General features: G+C 41.7%; 2 protein-coding genes across 2 annotated transcripts in view; one reads left to right on the top strand and one right to left on the bottom strand.

Annotated features, from left to right (window-relative positions):
- Nucleotides 1-8155, bottom strand: part of LOC138968213 (uncharacterized) — a 9245-nt gene extending 1090 nt beyond the window's left edge. The window contains exons 1-3 of the mRNA XM_070340765.1: nt 7625-8155; nt 3659-3852; nt 7-306 (exon numbers count right to left, since the gene is read on the bottom strand). Of these exons, the coding sequence (XP_070196866.1) occupies nt 7-306; nt 3659-3852; nt 7625-7850 (720 nt within the window). The 5' untranslated portion in view covers nt 7851-8155. The remainder of the gene's footprint in view (nt 1-6; nt 307-3658; nt 3853-7624) is intronic.
- Nucleotides 8156-8224: 69 nt separating this feature from the next.
- On the top strand, nt 8225-18524 carry LOC138968262 (ankyrin repeat and SOCS box protein 5-like). The gene is made up of 6 exons (XM_070340825.1): nt 8225-8285; nt 9980-10369; nt 12552-12899; nt 14427-14606; nt 15570-15770; nt 16200-18524. The coding sequence occupies exons 2-6, from the start codon at nt 10052-10054 to the stop codon at nt 16425-16427; spliced, it is 1275 nt and encodes a 424-aa protein (XP_070196926.1). The 5' UTR covers nt 8225-8285; nt 9980-10051; the 3' UTR covers nt 16428-18524.
- The last annotated feature ends 839 nt before the right edge of the window (nt 18525-19363 follow it).

Raw genomic sequence — 19363 nt, 5'->3', positions numbered from 1 at the left:
TCTTGCGCTTGGTTGCTCGTTACTTTCATTGCTATACTCATCGTCATCATCATCAATGTACACAGAGTCTTCTTGCATCATCTCTCCTGCGTACTCTTCTTCTACAATCTGGACGTCATCGTCATTATCGTCTTGGTAACCATTGTTGGACACTGGAGCATTCTGGTAGTTGCTACGGTAACTACTGGACAGTGCAGGTGTACTATGAAAGTGAGAACTAGGTGCAGCAGATGCAGCATGGGATGCCTGTATTGGAGATGAACTGGAATGAAGCGGTTGACCCACCGAGGCTGCCATCAGTCGTTGCTGAAAATTAGTAAAAGAAACGTTAATGCTTTTTACTCATGAGCAGACAAGGGCCCTGGTCTAGTACAGGGTGACCCAAAAAAAAGAGTACCCAAACAAAACGTCATAAATTGAACAAAAATAAAGCAATCTTCATAAAATTTATTTACACACACAAGTAGCCCCTGCATGATTTGCACAGAAAAATAGCGTTCTAGCTTGTCTTTCAGGAAAGTTATGCTCATTCTACAGAACATGCTCCAAATGGAGCTGCAGGCAAACTTGAACTCGCCGCGCAAAGTTATCAATCACCCGCACACACTCCTGTTGCAAGATTCCGCGAATGGTTGTTGTGATGGCTTTCTTGAGTTCTGTGATTGTCTGTGGGTTGTTCCTGTAGACGTTGTCTTTCAGGAACCCCCAAAGATAGAAACCGCGCTGACCGAAGTGTCTCTGGAACTGTACTTGCACATCTCTGTATGATTTTGTGCGAAAATAGGTCTCTATGCAAAACGTCCGTTGATCATTAGTATAGTTCATTGTGAGAACAGCTTTTATTTCATCCAACCATGCAGTGGATTAGCTTGACTCACCTCAAAAAGAAAGGAAAAAAAGTTAAAATTGACAAAGTTATTCAAGTTTGTTTGGGTACTCTTTATTTTGGGTCACCCTGTACATAGTACAGTGGAACTTCCCTGTTAAGACCTCTGAAAATCTGAGAAAATCAGGTCTTTAAAAGGGGAGTACATTTACAAAGGCTATGAACAGAAAGTCTACCCCCTGCGGGTTAGGGGGAATTTACCCGATGCTCCGCAGCATGTCGTAAGAGGCGACTAACGGATTCTGTTTCTCCTTTTACCTTTGTTAAGTGTTTCTTGTATAGAATATAGTCCATTTTTGTGAAGATTTTAGTCAAGCAGTATGTAAGAAATGTTAAGTCTTTTGTACTGGAAACTTGCATTCTCCCAGTAAGGTAATACATTGTACTACGTTGCAAGCCCCTGGATCAATTTTTTTATTAGTGCTTTTGCGAACAAGAAACAATTAACAAGTGGCTCTATCCCATCTTCCCCCTTCCCCTATCGCGATATAACCTTCGTGGTTGAAAACGACGTTAAACACCAAATAAAGAAAGAAAGAACAGAAAGTGTGAGTAAAGAAGGTCTTAAAAGGAAGGGAGTCTTAAATTGGGGGTCTTAAAAGGGGGTCTTAAAAGCAGGGTCTTAAAAGGAAGGGAGTCTTAAATTGAGGGTCTTAAAAGCGGGGTTCCACTGTAGAACACAAGAACCTCTTTTTTTCAAGACAAAAAAACCCCACTCTGTTAAAATGAATTGTAAGGTAATTTATGTGGCATCAAAACTGACTTTAACCTTCATGGATAGTTCTGGGTGACTCAGGCACCCACCATGCCAGTAACTCAGTAACTGCCCCATTATTTCTTTGGTTTTGATGTTAAAACAACGAGGCTTTAGGTAGTCTTTAAGAATGTCTACCATAATATTGTGATCCTAAAAAAAGGTGAATGAACTTGATAAACATGCAAATAACAAATACAAATTGAGTGTAGGCGCTCATGCTTTTACAGAGGCCAAGCCCTTTATTAACCCTTCACCCACGACTGTGGGTATGTGAGGCCCCCATACTTTGATGGTAGCCAGGCTTTGCGTGTATGCTTCACAGAGGACTCTGTTCCAGAGCGAAACCTAAGTAGCCCGGCGGCTACAATAAACCCATCTTGTTTTGTGTTTTTTTTATTCTTAAATTTAATTTGTGATTTTTCCTGCTTCACACATACTCCATTGAAGTGCAAAAGCTTACATGCTAGCCTCTAACTCATGATAAAGAGAACACTGTGATATATATTTAATACGCTCATTGTTTAAATGCTTATGTGATTAGTTGTTAGTAGTAGTGTACTTGTGTTCAATTATGCTTAATGATCGTGTGTTTGTGTTATTAGAAATGTGATGTGGTGCCAAATGACAAATTTCCATGTTTATGTAACATGAAAATGGACATTCAAGTTTTCTTATCTTATCTATCGTAACACACATTTTCACCACTGGAAAGCCAGCAATAAAAAATTAAAAAAATCTCTAAAACTAAATAACATTAATTAATATGACTTAGTAGATGAATTTTTCTCTCTTTATCCCCAACCAATCTTGGCCACAAAATGCTTCTTCATAATTTGAACTCTCACACTAAACAACTAATGTGAAATGCTCAAACCGTGGGGGTATATATATAGTTTTACCATAATTTGAACTTCCACATGAAACGACTCAAGTGAAATGCTTGAACCGTGGGGGCCGGTATATATGTTACAGTAAATTCTCAAAACCAGGACATTTGCGAAATCCCTGAAAATTTCAGTAAATTTGTGAATTTCCTGTTTCACTCAGGGATTTCACAAATTTCCTAAAATTTCTAGGAAATTTGCAAATTTCCTGACTTTAAGGGGCAGAAAATTCGCAAATTTACTGAAACACATTTGAAGGGAAACAAGTGCTTTGTTGGTTGCTTGTGAACCATTTAATGATTCTGGTTTCCTTATATTAATGCAAGTGAAACACTCATATTTTTCTCTCTCTTTTTCTCTCTCTCTCTCTCTCTTATTCTCTCTGATGTTGAGAAAGTGCAAGCTGCACTATACCACTTAATTCACATCAATCAACTTGCAATTTACCTCAATGCAATATTTTGTGTACATATGTATAATGTGTTTTCACTTTAGTTATCTGTTAAAATGTAGATTTTTAGTTTTCTATTTTCTATTTTTTATCTTGTATTTTTATTTCATTTTTGTAGTTGTCCTCGAGATGCAAATTCCTTGCTGATGATTGGACGAACAACTACACCTTTTGTCATGGGTCTCTTTATCTTTTTCTGACACTCCTCGCAGGTCTTAAAAAGGAGGGAGCCTTGAAATGGAGGTAAATTTACAAAGGTTATAAACAGACCATCTGAAAAAAGGAAAGTCTAAAAAAAAGCGGGCAAGATTTGAATAGGTGGGTTTCCTTTTTTTACTGAAACTTTTTTACTGTTGAGTAAATTTGTGAAAAAATGGCATGCTCATTTTAGGAAATTCGCAAATTTCCTAGAATTTTTAGGAAATTTGTGAAATTCCTGAGTGAAACAGGAAATTCACAAATTTACTGAAATGTTCAGGGATTTCGCAAATTTCCTAGTTTCGCAAATTTATTGTAACATTTGAACTCCCACATGAAACGACTCAAGTGAAATGCTCGAACCGTGGGGGTATCAGTTTTACCATAATTTGAATTCCCACATGAGACAACTTACGTGAAATGCTCGAATCATGGATGTATTCGTTTTACCATAATTTCAATTCCCACACGAGACAACTTACGTGAAATGCTCGAACGGTGGGGGTGTTAGTTTTACGAGTCGTGCAGAATGGCCGTAGGAAGCTATCCAGCAAGGGAAAGAACCTCCACACCGGTGTGTAGTGCTCTGCCCCTGCGGCGATGGAGACTCGCACTTTGACCAGCTCCTTACTGTAGCGAGATCTCAGGCTGAGAATCTTGTCCTTCACCTGTTGCTCTGAATCAAAACACAAAGTTCATACAGTGGAACCCCACTTTTAAGACACCCCCCCCCCCACCCCCCAAATTGAAGACTCCCTTCCCTTTACTAAGACCCTGTTTTCTCAGATTGTTTTTTCATTTTACCTATGTAAATTTACCCCCATTTTAAGACAAACTCATTTTTAAGACCTGATTTTCTTAGATTTTGTATACATGTATTAATAATTAAAATGTTGTTTGTATTCTTTTTTTATACTATTAATACTATACTGTAATGATTAATGAGCATGCCTTCACTGACTTTTTATACATTTTAAATTATATGTTATTGGCAGTATAGATCATAATGCCTTATTTTGGTTTGTGTATGTAGGTGCAGCTCAATCTGGTCAATGAAGAAACAAAACTGATAAAGATTTGTATTCCGTTATTCATAATTACTTTCCATACATTTTAAACTATATCGATCGTATAAACATTTTGTCATATGGAAAGCATTTTTTTGAATGGATGGTGTGTGCATGCATGCTTCTTTTCCTGTGCAGTATTCCTAAACCCTCTTTCTATATAGCCACTTGTGATGTTTATATTGAATGTTGCTTAAAGGCACAGTAAGCCTCCCATAAACCATCACAGATACGGTCAGGCTTTTACACACAGTACAAACACCCTTTCATTTAAACACTCACCGATTGAGAACATCCTAGGTGCCCTCCGTAAAGAGCGAACAATTTTCAAAGAATTTATTTTTGCATGGTTTATCTTACCCCTGAGCCATTGTGAACCCGTGTGATCCAGTTTCCCTTTTTCACAATGTAGTCGTCAGTTAGTCATTTGAATGCGACTCGATGTGAGCTTATTTACAATAGCACGTTTTTATGCACGAAACAAACGGCTGTGGTTCACAAGAACTCTAGCGATGGCTTTTGACTGTTGAGAGGAACGGCGATATGCATAAACCGTCGTCTGCTACGACCCTTTCGTCACCCTGCTTCCGGGCTTTTCTTTTTTCAAACTTTCACAACTTCGAATTGTACTGATCTTGTCTTGATGAAAAAAGAATTCTTTTATGATTAAAGAATGTTTGTGTAACAAGCTGTCAATTTATTATTTAGATTTTAAAAGTTAGGTCCAGCGCAAAAACGCACCACGGTCCAAAAACATTTTGATAATCATCGATTCACGGCTATCGCCAGTTTACATCGATAGAATGAGACCCGAAGGGAAGTAACTCATGTTTGACCTGAGTTCAGGATGGGTCCAAAAAGTGTTCGAGACAATCTGCAAAATTAATTCTTTAAACATTGCTATCTCTTTGCGTAGGGCACGTGGGATCATGTTCCCGTTTGGTGAGCGTTCAAATGGAAGGGTGTTTGTACTGTGTGTAAAAGCCTGACAGTATCTGTGATGGTTTACAGGAGGCTTATTGTCCGGGGGTGATTTCCGGTATTCATAACAGCCGTCCAGCACCAAAACGAGACGCCATTGTTGTAGAGGACCAAGTCCACGAAAATAAATTCTTTGAAAATTTCTCACGCTCGACAGAAAGCAGCCAGGATGTTCCCATTCGGTGAGCGTTCAAATGGAAGTATGCTTGTACTATATGTAGACGCTCGGGGAGCTCTGTGATGGTTTACGGGAGGCTTACTGTGCCTTTAAGGCACGTACCCTCCTTAAATTCTTGTGAAAACAATCCCAGATCTGGCCAGGCCTTAGTTTACACTGGATAAGATCACCGCTGCACTTCGTTAAATACCAAAAATCAACACGCTTCAAGTTCAAATGCTTAAAACTGCTGTTATAATTTGTTGATGAATTGATTTTGAAAGCCACAATATTGTCTTTTCGTTTAAAGGAATCGATCCAACAAAAACATTCAAGTGTTCAACTGGGCACAAAGAGCTCCCAGGCTGTTTATTTTGGGATGTGCACATGCAGACCCAAGTGAAGGAATGGTCTTATATTCAATGTTAAAGCCTGGCCAAATGTGAGATGCTGAGCCGCGTGAAGGGACGGGTCTTATATTCAATGTTAAAGACTAGTCAGATGTGAGATGCTGAGCTGCGTGAAGGGACAGTCTTATATTCAATGTTAAAGCCTAGTCAGATGTGATATGCTGAGCTGCGTGAAGGGACGGTCTTATATTCAATGTTAAAGACTAGTCAGATGTGAGATGCTGAGAGTGAAGGGACGGTCTTATTATGGGGGCGAGGACGCCCCCATTCTATACGGATAGTTTCGAGGTTGACCATGGGCAGCGCCATTTTGTTGTGAAATACGTCATCAGTTTGTGTACACAGGAAGTTGTGACATCCGTTACCCTATGGGAGGGGTGGAGGCAACATTGTTCATCTGTAGAAAGTTGTGAAATCCGTCACCCTATGGGAGGAGTGAAGGCAAATTTGGTCATCACAGAGTTTGTGTAACACAGGAAGTTGTGAAATACGTTACCCTATGGGAGGGGTGACGGCAAAATCGCAAAAACATGATAGGTCGCATTGTGCAGGGTCAACTGCAACAAACTCAAACCGAGCCATTCATACCTAACTGTATTTGAGCGACTTATATACCGACATTTTTATTTCTTATTTTCAGCACAGGTGTAGGAAAAATCATGAACCAAAATGTTATTTATTTTCTAATTTAACATTTTTTTTACAAATATGACCATGGTCTTTTAAACATACAGTGACATTAAACATTGTTATGTTAAAAAAAAGAAAAAAAAAAAGCTTTTGTGCACAAATCAGAAAATACATTGTACATTTTACCTACAGGCCAAACAGTGTCTGTTGGCGGCAAAAGACCCAGCAAGTTGCTATTTTTAGATCGATTAAAAGTTGTCAAGAACAGGCGCTTACATTTGGATGTGTCCACTGATAGTAGGTTTGGTTGTGATCAATCAGAATGATGTGGGAATAAAAATGTATGACAGTTTGGTATGATGACATGTAATTCAAATATGCTGAAATGTAATATTATACATGATATATATTATTATGGCTGTTGCCATGACCATGAACCCCAAGAAAGGTTTAATGTTATGTAAAATCAAAATACCAAAATCAAGCACCTACTAATCTGGTCTACGGTGATGGAAGATTCTCGCGCCGCGCTCATTGGCTCAGTATTGAACTTGCGTCAAGGCCGATGCGCGTAGATTCCCAGAATGTTTACTTTCGGTTAGATTCTTCGACAGCATTCGCAGAGGTGACTGCCGTTACAGAGGTGAGTAAAACTGACCATCGAAAGGAAAATAAGATTCATATTGGTAATACTAATAACATACTTGCACAAGCATGTATCTACCAAAACTGTATGGGAGCACATAGTTGGAAAGGCGTGGTGAACACGCGGTGTTCTTCTGGAAAAGACCGAAGCGACATGTGACGTCAGTCGTTCAGCCCGCGAGCGGTGGGAGGGGGGGGGGGGGGGTGGGGGGTTCACATGGTTTGTTTGTTTGTTTGTCACTACAGGCCAAAACATTTCAGTTTCAGACCCACACCCATATACACACATTTCACATGTAAACCATTTGTCCGCCCCCTGTCGATATTTATCGACTAAGTTCCTTGTATTCAATGTTAAAGACTAGTCAGATGTGAGATGCTGAGCAGCGTGAAGGGACAGTCTTATATTCAATGTTAAAGCCTAGTCAGATCTGTGATGCTGAGCCGCGTGAAGGGACGGTCTTATATTCAGATCTGAGATGGTGAGCCGCGAACTGCGTTCACAAGAGTCAAGAAGGATTGTTACGAACAGCCCAGAAGTATGATAGAATGTTCTACCTGTCCAGTTCAACCCCATGATGTGTGACAGTTTCATCAGGCATTCCGATCGCATGGCTTTATTGGTGTGGTCCGGCAAGTTGACGTTCCATAGCAACTCTTGTTGCTGATACTGTTGGATGAACTTGACAGTGTCACTATTATTGAGAGAAATGGGACAAGTGTCCACACTGCTGCGGAAACTCTGCCAATTTGAAACGCCTGCTGGGGTTCCAAACGCAGCCATCTTGAATAATTGTTGACCATAGTCCGCAGATGTCGACAGGACGCGTTCTGGTTGGTCGGATTGTCAAAACTGACATTCATGACAAATGCGACAGCTTTCCTTGACAAACAAGCATTTTGCCAGTCCTACCGTGCCGTTATGCGTTTACTAGCCCGCAAGATTTACGGAAATGATATTGTACTGGCATACAATTTTGAATCTGGTACAAAAGACAAAGAAAAAATGATTAAATCCACAGAAGTTATGAAAACGCTTGAAAAATTACGCTAGCAGACGCTCTTTGCGATTCGATCAAGGGGAGCCATTCGACCTGCTTCTCATTTGGTGCTTTCCCTTGTGCAAGGGGAGGTCAATCTCACAGACACAAAATTTCTGCACTGCTCCCCTTTGTTGACAGCCAAAAAGGAACAATCGTTTTCTGTGGGAGCCTACATCGTAAGTGGTCGTCAAGCATTTCAGGATTCAGGGTTTTCACTGTGACAGATGGCCTACATGCTACCCATGTTTGTTCATTCTGTTAATAATAATAATACGAACATTTATATATGTTACGTATGCTCCTGTTCTGCAGCAACTGTGCAGAAGATTACCAAACCGAATCTTGCCTGTGTTGACCTTGCACACAAAATGATATTATATTTAAGCAGCTGATACAGCACTGAGTGCGCGATTGAATAAGATAGCAAAGCGTTAGAAAGAACGAATTTTTTTGCATATTCACAATTTGACTGATTTTGTGTCATTTTTCCTGAACAGTGCCTCAATATATACCTGAATAAGTTCTGTAGACTCAAATAAATCAAAATTTTGAAATATATTGATGGAACAATTTATGGGTTACACAGCCTACTGCGTTTGCCCCCGTATACAAAGTAAACTTAATGAAACTAAACTAAGCACGAACAATCCTGGTCAGCTGAGCAAAAAGCTAGTAGACCAGCTGCAGGCATGGGAATTGTCCGCCGAATGGCGGATTTCCGCCGAATTTTTTTTTTTGTTCCGCCGAAAATGCAAAAGTGTCCGCCGAAAAAATAAAGGGGGGAGGCACACAAAAAAAGCACCGGTTACTTAATTTGGCCTTTGGGCAAAAGCCCGCGAAAACTTTCCGTACTTTGTTCACGCACTGCTACCGCCCGCCTCAGTTATTGAACTTTTATGTTTGAAAGTAAACCAGATTGCACAGATTGTGTTACAAGTTACATTTTCCTGTTTGTCTCAACAGATCAATTTTTTTACAAATTTAAACCATATATAATACTTGTATATATTTTTTTTCTTCAAAAAAGCAAAAATTGGTACATTTTTGTACTAAAAACTCTGATTCTAAAAACAGAATTTAATGGCAAACTTGGAGCTCAGATGACACCAGATTGCACCATCTGGGTTCTTTGGAGAAACAAATTTTCCGGGGGGGCATGCCCCCGGACCCCCCTAGTAAGGCTAGGCGCTTCGCGCCGTCGACTTGACGCTTCGCGTCTACAGTTATAAATTTTCCGCCTTTTTTACAATTTTTAATTCCCATGCCTGCAGCTGCGACACTACGTACAGTTTGATCAAGTTGCTCCTGAAAATTTGGAATAAATTGAAGTGCTGTCGCCACAAACAAACTGCCATAGTCACTTGCATGGGGCATATTCAAATATTATTAACCCTGTGGAAGTAACGTCACATTCTTAAGCAAGAGTGACTGAGATTCACTAATTGGGAACCTGACACGGGGTGCTAAATCAGGTTAATTGCCTTGCTTGCTAGAAAAGCAGAGTGTGTATACATCTCTCTCAGAATCTGGTTGGTGTTATACATGTATAGGGACTTCTGAAAAGACATTGCAGCCTGTGAATTAATGTTCCATCATCATTTTCTTTCATTACTTTGTTTCAGACCATTTTTTTTCAGTAAACATAATTTCAATCGGCCACATCAGCTAATATTAAGTTGAGCAGGTTACGATAGATTTTATTCTAATTTCTATGCTTTTATTTTAGACATATTTTGGTACTAATACTACTAATCAGCTACCCAGTTACATAGCATCCTGATAGAAGAGAGAAGGAAAATGTTTGGCACCTTTAGTTTTGTATCACGTTCTCCTCTCTAACTCAGTAACTGTAATTATTTTGTGTGTGCAGGCAACAACAATTAAGACAGCAGTGACCAGTGTCATCATCAAAAAGAGTCCTCACAACCAACACCATCGTTCCATGTCTGACGGAGACATGGAGAGGCTCTGTGCAGCCATTGCTTCAGGACGGTCCAGTGCTTACGACATCGAGCTGCTTCTTGTCAGTGGAGATTTTTCAGTCAACAGTCAGCTGAACGAAGTGTGCAGTAATGGATACACTCCCCTGAGCCTGGCATGCAAGCTGAACCGAGCTGGCATTGTTCACCTGCTTCTGCAGAGAGGAGCGACGCCCAACAAACCATCTGTGTATTACAATAAATATCCACTACACTACGCCTGTGACCATAGCGACGGCAACCTGGATGTTGTTGGTATGCTGCTTGCTGTTGGCGCACAGGTAGAGTTGGAGAAGTGAACTCAGAGAGAGAAAGAGGGGGGGGGGGGGGGGGAGGGGGGTAGCTCAGTTGGTAGAGCACTGGGCTATAAAGTAGCCTTATTTTTCCATCTGCTCAGTTATCTTTAACTAGATGATTACCCGCTTCGCCGGGAAGAAGTAGAGCCGAATACCAGGCTGTGCCTGGGACCCGGCTTTGCCGGGTGTTCGCCGGCGCACGAAGGAAAGGAGATAAACGCGCAAAACACTGGAGACCTTCTAAAAATAGTAACGTGCAGTGACCTTCTAAAAATAGTAACGTAGTAACGGGAATATGGATTGACGCCACACAGAGGAAGGGAGATAATCGCGGCTGAAAACACTGGAGAAGATAAGGAAGAGTTACTGGTAGTGGATCCAGACCAAAAAAAATAAAATCGGTTCAGCGCGCACAGCGCTGCGCGCTGACAGCACGTGTTGAAATATCTCATCGACCAGGTTGTGTCCGGGGTCTCTCTGAATAAGCCCACCAAATTTGAAGCAGATCCATCGAGAACTTTGGCCGCGCATCGCGTACAGACAGACAGACAGACACAAGTCGTATATATATATAGATAGATTGGAATTTTACATTATCCTTTGATTCAACTTAAAGGGCAGAAGGATGTTATTGTATTTGTAACTAGAGGAATACCCGGCTTCGCCGCCCGGGGTGAATCGCGAGACAGAGACAGACAGCGTGGCGGTTCATCACAATCACCTTTGCAGGCGAAGTCCTGTCAAACGGGATTGAGAATTTTAGAGCTTATTTCTTAGCCCTATATTATCTGTTGTGGCTTCTCAAATGCCAGAACATACAGACAGACAAAAGCCGCTAGACCCCATCACAAACAGAACTCTACAATCCACAGGTTTTTGCCCACACACACACACACAAACACACACACAGAGAAGCCGTATATATATATATATATCTATATCTATATCTATAAATATATAGAGATAGGTGAGAGTGTATTTTTCGCGTGGCTATAAATTGATTCGACCTTTTCACTTTGACAGTAAGAACAACTTACGGGTGCAAGGGAAGCGTTCTGGACAGCGCAGTGACATTCTAAAAATAGTAACTCAGAAACGGGAATTTGGGGTGAACGGCGCGAGACAGAGACAGACAGCGTGGCGGTTCACCACAATCACCTTTGAAGGCGAAGTCCTGTCGAACGGGATTGAGAATTTTAGAGCTTATTTCTTAGCCCTATATTATCTGCTGTGGCTTCTCACATGCCAGAACATACAGACAGACAAAAGCCGCTAGATCACATCACAAACAGAACTCTACAATACACAGGTTTTTGCCCACACACACACACAAACACACACACACACAGAGAAGCCGTATATATATATGCATATCTGTATCTATAAATATATAGAGATAGGTGAGAGTGTATTTTTCGCGTGGCTATAAATTGATTCGACCTTTTCACTTTGACAGTAAGAACAACTTACGGGTGCAAGGGAAGCGTTGTGGACAGCGCAGTGGACAGCGCAGTGACATTCTAAAAATAGTAGTAACTTACAACTGAACAGGAAAGCCACACGAAGGAAGGGAGATAAACGCCAAACACTGGAGAAGATAAGGAAGAGTTACTTATAATGGTGAAATGAACACAAAAACCAAAATCAGTTCAGCGCTGCGCGCTGAGAGCACGTGTTGAAATATCTCATCGATGATATTGTGTCCGGGGTGTAGCTGAATACGGTGTCCAAATTTGAAAAAGATCCACCGAGAACTTTGGCGTTGTGATGTGGTGTAGCGGCTATGGTGTGTCGGTATGGGGGCCCGGGTAGCTGAGGTGGAACCAAAATAGCTGAGGTGGAACCAAAATCGGTTCAGCGCTGCCCGCTGAGAGCACGTGTTGAAATATCTCATCGATGAGGTTGTGTCCGGGGTCTCTCTGAATAAGCCCACCAAATTTGAAGCAGATCCATCGAGAACTTTGGCCGTGCATGGCGAATACACAAATACACAAATACACAGACACACAGACACACACACAGACACAAGTCGTATATATATATAGATATCCCCCGAAAGCGGGGTATAGGATCTAGAATTCTGTCCCTGTCACTGCTACTATAAAACAGTATTTTTTCCATCTCCTCAGTTATCTTTAATCATCTATTCTGTGTACCTTGTCTGCAGCCTAACATTCAAGACGAAGACGGCAACACCCCTCTCCACCTGGCCTGCACGGAATCCAATGTCTCTGTCGTCAAGACTCTGCTGGAGGCGGGGGCGGATGTAAAGCTGGCTGACATCGATGACGAAACGCCGCTCGTCCGCGCCTGTTTTGCTAAAAGCGTTGAACTCGTTGACCTTTTGCTGAAAGCTGGCAGTGACCCCAACTATCCTGAAGGTCGGCCGTTGGAGATTGTGGTTCGAGCGCCGTCGCTGGAAAGTTTGAAGCTCCTGATCGCGGCGGGAGGGGACGTGTCGCGCAACACCTACCTCAGCTTTGCCAGCGAACACAACTACCTGGACATGATGAAGGTGAGAATGGAGCGTACAGTAGACCCCCTCCCCCCAACCTTTTAAGACCCCCCCCCCCCCCCCCCCCCCCCCCAACTCAACCCCAATTTAAGACTCCCTCCCTTGTTGCTGGTGTTACCATTTTGAATAACCCCACCACATGGTCAGCAAAACTACACTACAGTGGAACCACCACCCCCCCCCCCCCCCCCTCCCCCTTCAAGACCTTTGCTTCTCAGACTTTCTGATCACAATCTCTGTAAATTTGCCCCTATGTTTTGACTCCCTCCTTTATAATAATAATAATAATAAGAAGAAGAAAGAACACTTATGAATCGCCCCTTGTCGCCAGAGCTCACAGCGATATACAATAGCACAAAAAAAATGAGCACACACACAAACACACATGATTGAATCCAATTATTACAGAAAAATAAAGCTTCTATCCCCTCATAACCATATTGGTCTGGTGGTTATGGGATGTGATGGTTTGTTGTTCTGATGACAGATGCTAATACACTACCCGTACTATCCTGACTATTTTATTTATTTGGATAAATGTTGTTTTTTTAGCTGATTGCTTTTATATCATGCTAAAATGTGCATGTAATACTGTATACATGATGTCTGTGTTTGAGTTTGTATAGATCTGTGAAGTTGATAGTGGTCTTCTTAACCCAAACTATGAATCTTGAGAGGTCTCCTTTCATTACAGTCATTCATGCTGATGGTTACAGTAGTTCAACCCCTCTTTAAAAATCTCAACAAAATCTGTGAAAATCTGGTCTTTAAAAGGAGGGAGTCTTTAAATAGGGGTACATTGACAGAAGTTATGAACAAAACATCTGAGAAAACAGGTTCTTAAAGGTGGTCGTCTACATTTTTGCTTTTTTTCAATAATCTTATGGTTAGATTTCGCTAAAAAGTTATGTCAGATGATGAATCAACCATGGGGAAAAAAGTTATAGAAAAAAAATATATGTGAAAAAAGATTTTATTTTTGGGTAGCGTGACTCACGCTTCCAATATTTTGTTTTCTGTTTGCTGAGAACATGTGCTTTGCCTAAAAATACTGACCAATCAAATTCATGTCACTATGCTTATAGCCACGCCCAAACAAGTGCAGCAACAGTTTGACACTGGAGCGCTGTCCACGCTTTTTTTTGAACGCACGAAATGCACGGGATTTGAGAGGAGTTTTGCGCTTGGCATTTTCCAAATAAGGATATCCTACTATGAGTACTACGCTGGAATACTACAATGAATTTTCAAACGGCTACACTGGCTTCGTCTTTCCTGATCGAAAGGGGGTGTATTGTTGATATTTGTAGATAATAAACTCTGCATTTTAATGGTAAAATGGCGATTTCGGTATAAAAATGTAGACAAGGACCTTTAAATGTAGAAGTCTTAAAACGTGGGTTTTTTAAAAGGGAGGGGAGTTCAACTGTATCACTGTTAACTTGCACTGTGTTCTAAGAACGTGATCATATTTGCTGTGGTTGAGCAGGATTGCTCATGTATAACTCAATTGCTGTGGTTGAGCAGGTGTTACGTAACTATGGAGCGGAGGTGAACGGCACGGGGCGCCTGGGTCTGACGGCACTGCACCATGCCTGCATCTCGCAGGAGTCCACTGTGGATGCCGTGCGCCTCTTGCTGTTGTGGGGTTCAAACCCAAACCTCGCCACCAGCGCTGGGGACACTCCTCTGCTCTTTGCTTGCCAGGTGGGTGTAGTGCTTTTTATTTGTTGTTTTCCAGACAGTTGTTTCCATTACTTAATTACCCCATTGCTGGGAAATAAGGGTGGCTTCCTTCAAGTGGTTAAGCTTGCAGCAACAAGAGTGGCACTACTCAGGTGTTTGCACCAGCATCTTAGACCACTCTTTGTACTTTTTCTTTTAATAGATGATTGTCATTTGTTTTACCTCATGTCTGCCCTGCGTGTGATGGTGTGATCGTGACTGCTGTAGTGTGGGCGTGTGTGTGTTGGTGTGTATGTCAGTGAATGTGTGGGCGTGTGTGTGTGTGTGTCAGTGAGTGTGTGGGTGTGTGTGTGTGCGTGATTTTACCAACACTACGCTAAATTCCTTGTGCTTTAAATGGTTTTTTTTAATGTCACTTGGCTCAATAAATACTGTATTCTGTATTCATGTTCAGGTGTAATCAGCAACATGCACTAATGGCAGAATAACTGCATGAGGTCTTTTACATGCGACCGTTATGACACGGAGTGGGGATTGAGGGGGGGGGGGGGGGGGGGGTAGTGGATACTGCTTTGAGTCTGCACATAATGTTGTCTGTCCCAGCCTGGAGTCAAACCTGTGTCCCAAGGATCACAAGTCAAGTGCTCTACCCACTGAGCTACCTGCACCATTCTTGTTATTGCTTTTGTTTTTGTGCATTTGATTGAGTTTTGTGTGTGTGCTTGTTTGTGTGTTGCGTTGCCCCCCCCCCCCCCCCCCCCCCCCCCCCCCCCTCTCCTCATAAATGCAGTGGGTGAACCAATGCTGTCATTGTAGGTCATTTTCTGGTGAACAAGTTTTGTGAAAAAGGTTATTTTGCAGACAGAAAATTGTGGTTTTACTACTGATACTGGTTTGTTTGTGTGTGTGTGTGTTGCTTTTGCAGTGTTACCATTACTCATGCGCACAAGTTTACCAAACAAGTTTTCATTTTTATTTCACCAGAGCTTTGCCTTGGAGAAAGTGCGCTTGCTGCTGAGTTACGGCGCCGATGTCAACCAGGCGGACGGTGCTGCTCTCTCTCCGCTCGTTGCCGCGCTGACCACCCGTCGACCGATGCGCACCGACACGTCCTACCTCACCCTCATCCAGCTCCTTCTGGCGGCCGGGGCAAGGCTGTCTGCTGCAACGCTCGAACGTCTCAAGGTGGTTACTTTGAGTGTGTGTGTGTGGATCTGTGTGAGTGTGGATATGTGTGTGCGTGTCTGGTTTTTCAGTGTTATCAAGATTCGATCCCAATTCTTAATGCGGAAATATCTAGATTTTATTTGGAGTTTTACATTTCTTTGCCGACAGTGGCACACGTATGCAATTCACCTAGTAAAAAGAGTAATTCATGTGAAGTGGACATGATGTGACCGCGGTACAATGTAGAGTGTGCTTGCATGTGTGTGTGTGCTTGCATGTGTGCGTCAGTGCGTGCGCATGGGTGTGAGTGAGTGTGTGTACGCATTTCGGTGAGCACTCTGTTTGGTTGTTGTGTTAGAATGTATTATGTATTGAATGTACTCAAGCCAAGCAACATTCTGTATACTGCATGTGGTTGTAATAAAATCTTATGTCTTATGTTTTAAGGTCCTGATAGTCTATCTGCAAAGCTCCAACAGCGACAAGGAGGAGCTTTTTCAGCTTCTGTATCAACACACGTCGGCTCCGTCATCGCTGCAGGGCCAGTGTCGGGCCGTTATTCGCAACAGGTTGCCTAGCAACAAGGACATGAAGTTGCAGACTCTCCCTCTTCCCAACTCTGTGATGAGCTTTCTGCAGTTCAGCGATGTCCCTGGCTGTGGTTATACACAGTGATTGTTGTCAGTGTAATAAGTGGAGAGGATTTGTGTGATGTGGGTGTGTGGGTGGGGGTGTGTGTGTGTGTGTGTGTGTGTGTGCTGGTATGTCTGTGTGTTGGTGTGTGTGTCTGTGTGTGCTGGTGCATGTGTCTGTGTGCTAGTGCTTCTGTGTGTGTTGGTGTGTGGTTGTTGTCAGTAATTAGCGGTGAACAGAACAGCAAGATGTGTGTGTTGTGTGCAGTGGAAGGATTTGTGTATTTTGTAAATTGTATGTGTGCAAGTGTGTGTGTTGATGGGTTTGTGTTTGTGTCTAATGTGTGTGTTTGTGTGTGTGTTTGTGTTTAATGTGTGTGTGTGTGTTATTTTCGATGAGTAAAAGGGCAGCGATGGTACATTTGTGTGTGTCTGTTTATGTGTGTGTGTGTGTGTACTAATGGGTGATGCACATATATATGCATGCGTATGCACATAAGATTCTGTTCTAAATGATGTTGTATCTGTCAAACTGATGCACTGAAGCTGAGACAACATGACTCTCCAGTTGGATGGAGGATTTCTTGTGATATATGTGCTGTGCCATGATGCAGCCGTTGCTTTGGGCATTACATTTTATGCGAATGATGGCGAGTGAGGATATCTTAGATTTAGAAATGTCCCTTTTATGATCAAAGACTTGCTCAGTAGAAAAATGAGCATACTCCCAGTGTTGAGTCAAACTGGTTTCTTTTGGCTTTACAGAAATGACCTGCCTATGGCAGTTATTTTAATAGAACGGATTTTCTCAGTCTTTGTGTTGTTTATAGGATGTTTCCTGGTCTGTTAGCTGAATGTGTAGCTTATGTTTGTGCTGGGTGCGGCACACATTGTGGATTGTAAGTTGTCTGTGGTTGTAAGTACATGTACAGTATTTTGTGTACTGTATAATGTGTGCTGTGTCTGTTGTGATTGTGAGAACAGTATTGTGTGTGTGTGTGTGTGTGTGTGTGTGTGTGTGTGTGTGTGTGTGTGTGTGTGTGTGTGTTGTGAGATTGTAAGTACAGTATTGTGTGTACTGTAAAAATGTGTGCAGTTTCTGTGACTTCAGCACAGATGTGGATTGGTGTGTTCTTTGTGGTACAGTATTGTGTGTCGTGTCAAGTGTATGATATGTGTGTGTGTTTGTTTTTGTGACTGTGTGTAAGTACAGTATTGTGTGTACTGTAAAATGTGTGCTGTTTCTGTGTGTTCAGCACAAATGTTGATAGCGAGTTCTCTGTGGTTGTAAGTACAGTATTGTGTGTGTGTGTGTGCGTGTGTGTGTGTGTGTGTGTGTGTGTGTGTGTAAGTACAGTACTGTGTGTGTGTGTGTCTGTAAGTACAATATTGTGTGTAGCGTCAAGTTTGTGCTGTGTGATTTTACGTACAGTATTGTGAATACAGTGGAACCCCCCTTTTAAGACCAAAACAAATTCTGAACAAAAAATCAGGTCTTAAAAAGGAGGTAGTCTTTGGAGAATTGGAGCTAAATTTACAGAGGTTATCTGAACAAGCAAGGTCCTAAAAAGGAAGAAGTCTTAAATTGGGGGGGGGGTCTTAAAAGGGGGGTTCTACTGTAAACGCTAACAGAAAATTGACGTTGTTCGAGTGGTGTATAATGTGGGGTCTCTGTTGAACAGCCTGCTGTATGTACATGCTACAAGATGTTGGCATTCAAATGTTTTTGTTTTTTATTTAATTTTTTTTATTGTTAGTTGTTTGGGTTGTGTGTATCAGTCACAGGAGTCGTGAGTGGAGTAAAACAGATGCGCCTTGAAGGCCGTAAAATACATGGACTGTTATGTGTACTTGGTGGTATAAAATACATCATTTGTGGAGTAAAATATTTCATATTCCCTCTGCGATTACTCTATTTTGCAAATCAGTGGAATTTTCATTCCATCCAAAATGCATTTGCCAATTGCCTACTTTTTGGGTTGTTTCAAGTGAGCTTTACGATAATAAATCCTATTAATTTCGCGAAACTACGTTAAAAAAAAGTGTCACAAATATTTGACACAAATTTGCTGATTATTTTTCATTACATTGTGTAATATCATTCGTGCTACAATGCCAGAGTAAAGGTTTCAGATTCCGATGAAGGTTTTGGGGCTTTTAATTAGAGAAGAAGAAAGAGAAAGAGTGTGTGTGTGAGAGAGAGAGACTGTCTGGTTGGACAAAAGGTTCTACATGAAACACATTCTATGATCATTTATTCTATAATTCATATCAAGTTTGTCACAGAATGTTGGCGTAACTTGATTCTTGGCGATTTTGATGTTTTTGTGCTTTTTACTAAGTAAATCATTCTCCATTAGAAATATTCTCTTAAATTCTTCTTCTTCTTCTTCTGCGTTCGTTGGCTGAAACTCCCACGTACACTCGTGTTTTTTGCACAAGCGGAACGTGTATGACCGTTTTTTACCCCGCCATTTAGGCAGCCATACGCCGTTTTCGGAGGAAGCATGCTGGGTATTTTTGTGTTTCTATAACCCACCGAACTCTGACATGGATCACAGGATTTTTTCGTGCGTACTTGGTCTTGTGCTTGCGTGTACACACGGGGGTGTTCGGACACCGAGGAGAGTCTGCACACAAAGTTGACTCTGAGAAATAAATCTCTCGCCGAACGTGGGGACGAACTCACGCTGACAGCGGCCAACTGGATACAAATCCAGCGCGCTACCGACTGAGCTACATCCCCGCCCGATTCTCTTAAATAAGAATGACAATACATGATTTAACATTCTTTTATCTTCCTATCCATACCAGGTACAAATATAAACACTATTTCATAACAAAAACAAGTCACGTAAGGCGAAATTACTACATTTAGTCAAGCTGTGGAACTCACAGAATGAAACTGAACGCACTGCATTTTTTCACAATGACCGTAGTCCGCCGCTTGTGCAAAACGGAGTGAAACTGACGAGCCTG

Source organism: Littorina saxatilis, linkage group LG6 (assembly GCF_037325665.1).
Source record: "Littorina saxatilis isolate snail1 linkage group LG6, US_GU_Lsax_2.0, whole genome shotgun sequence".
NCBI lineage: Eukaryota > Metazoa > Mollusca > Gastropoda > Littorinimorpha > Littorinidae > Littorina > Littorina saxatilis.
Note: the sequence above shows the minus strand (reverse complement) of the source record. Positions and strands in the feature narration are given on the sequence as shown.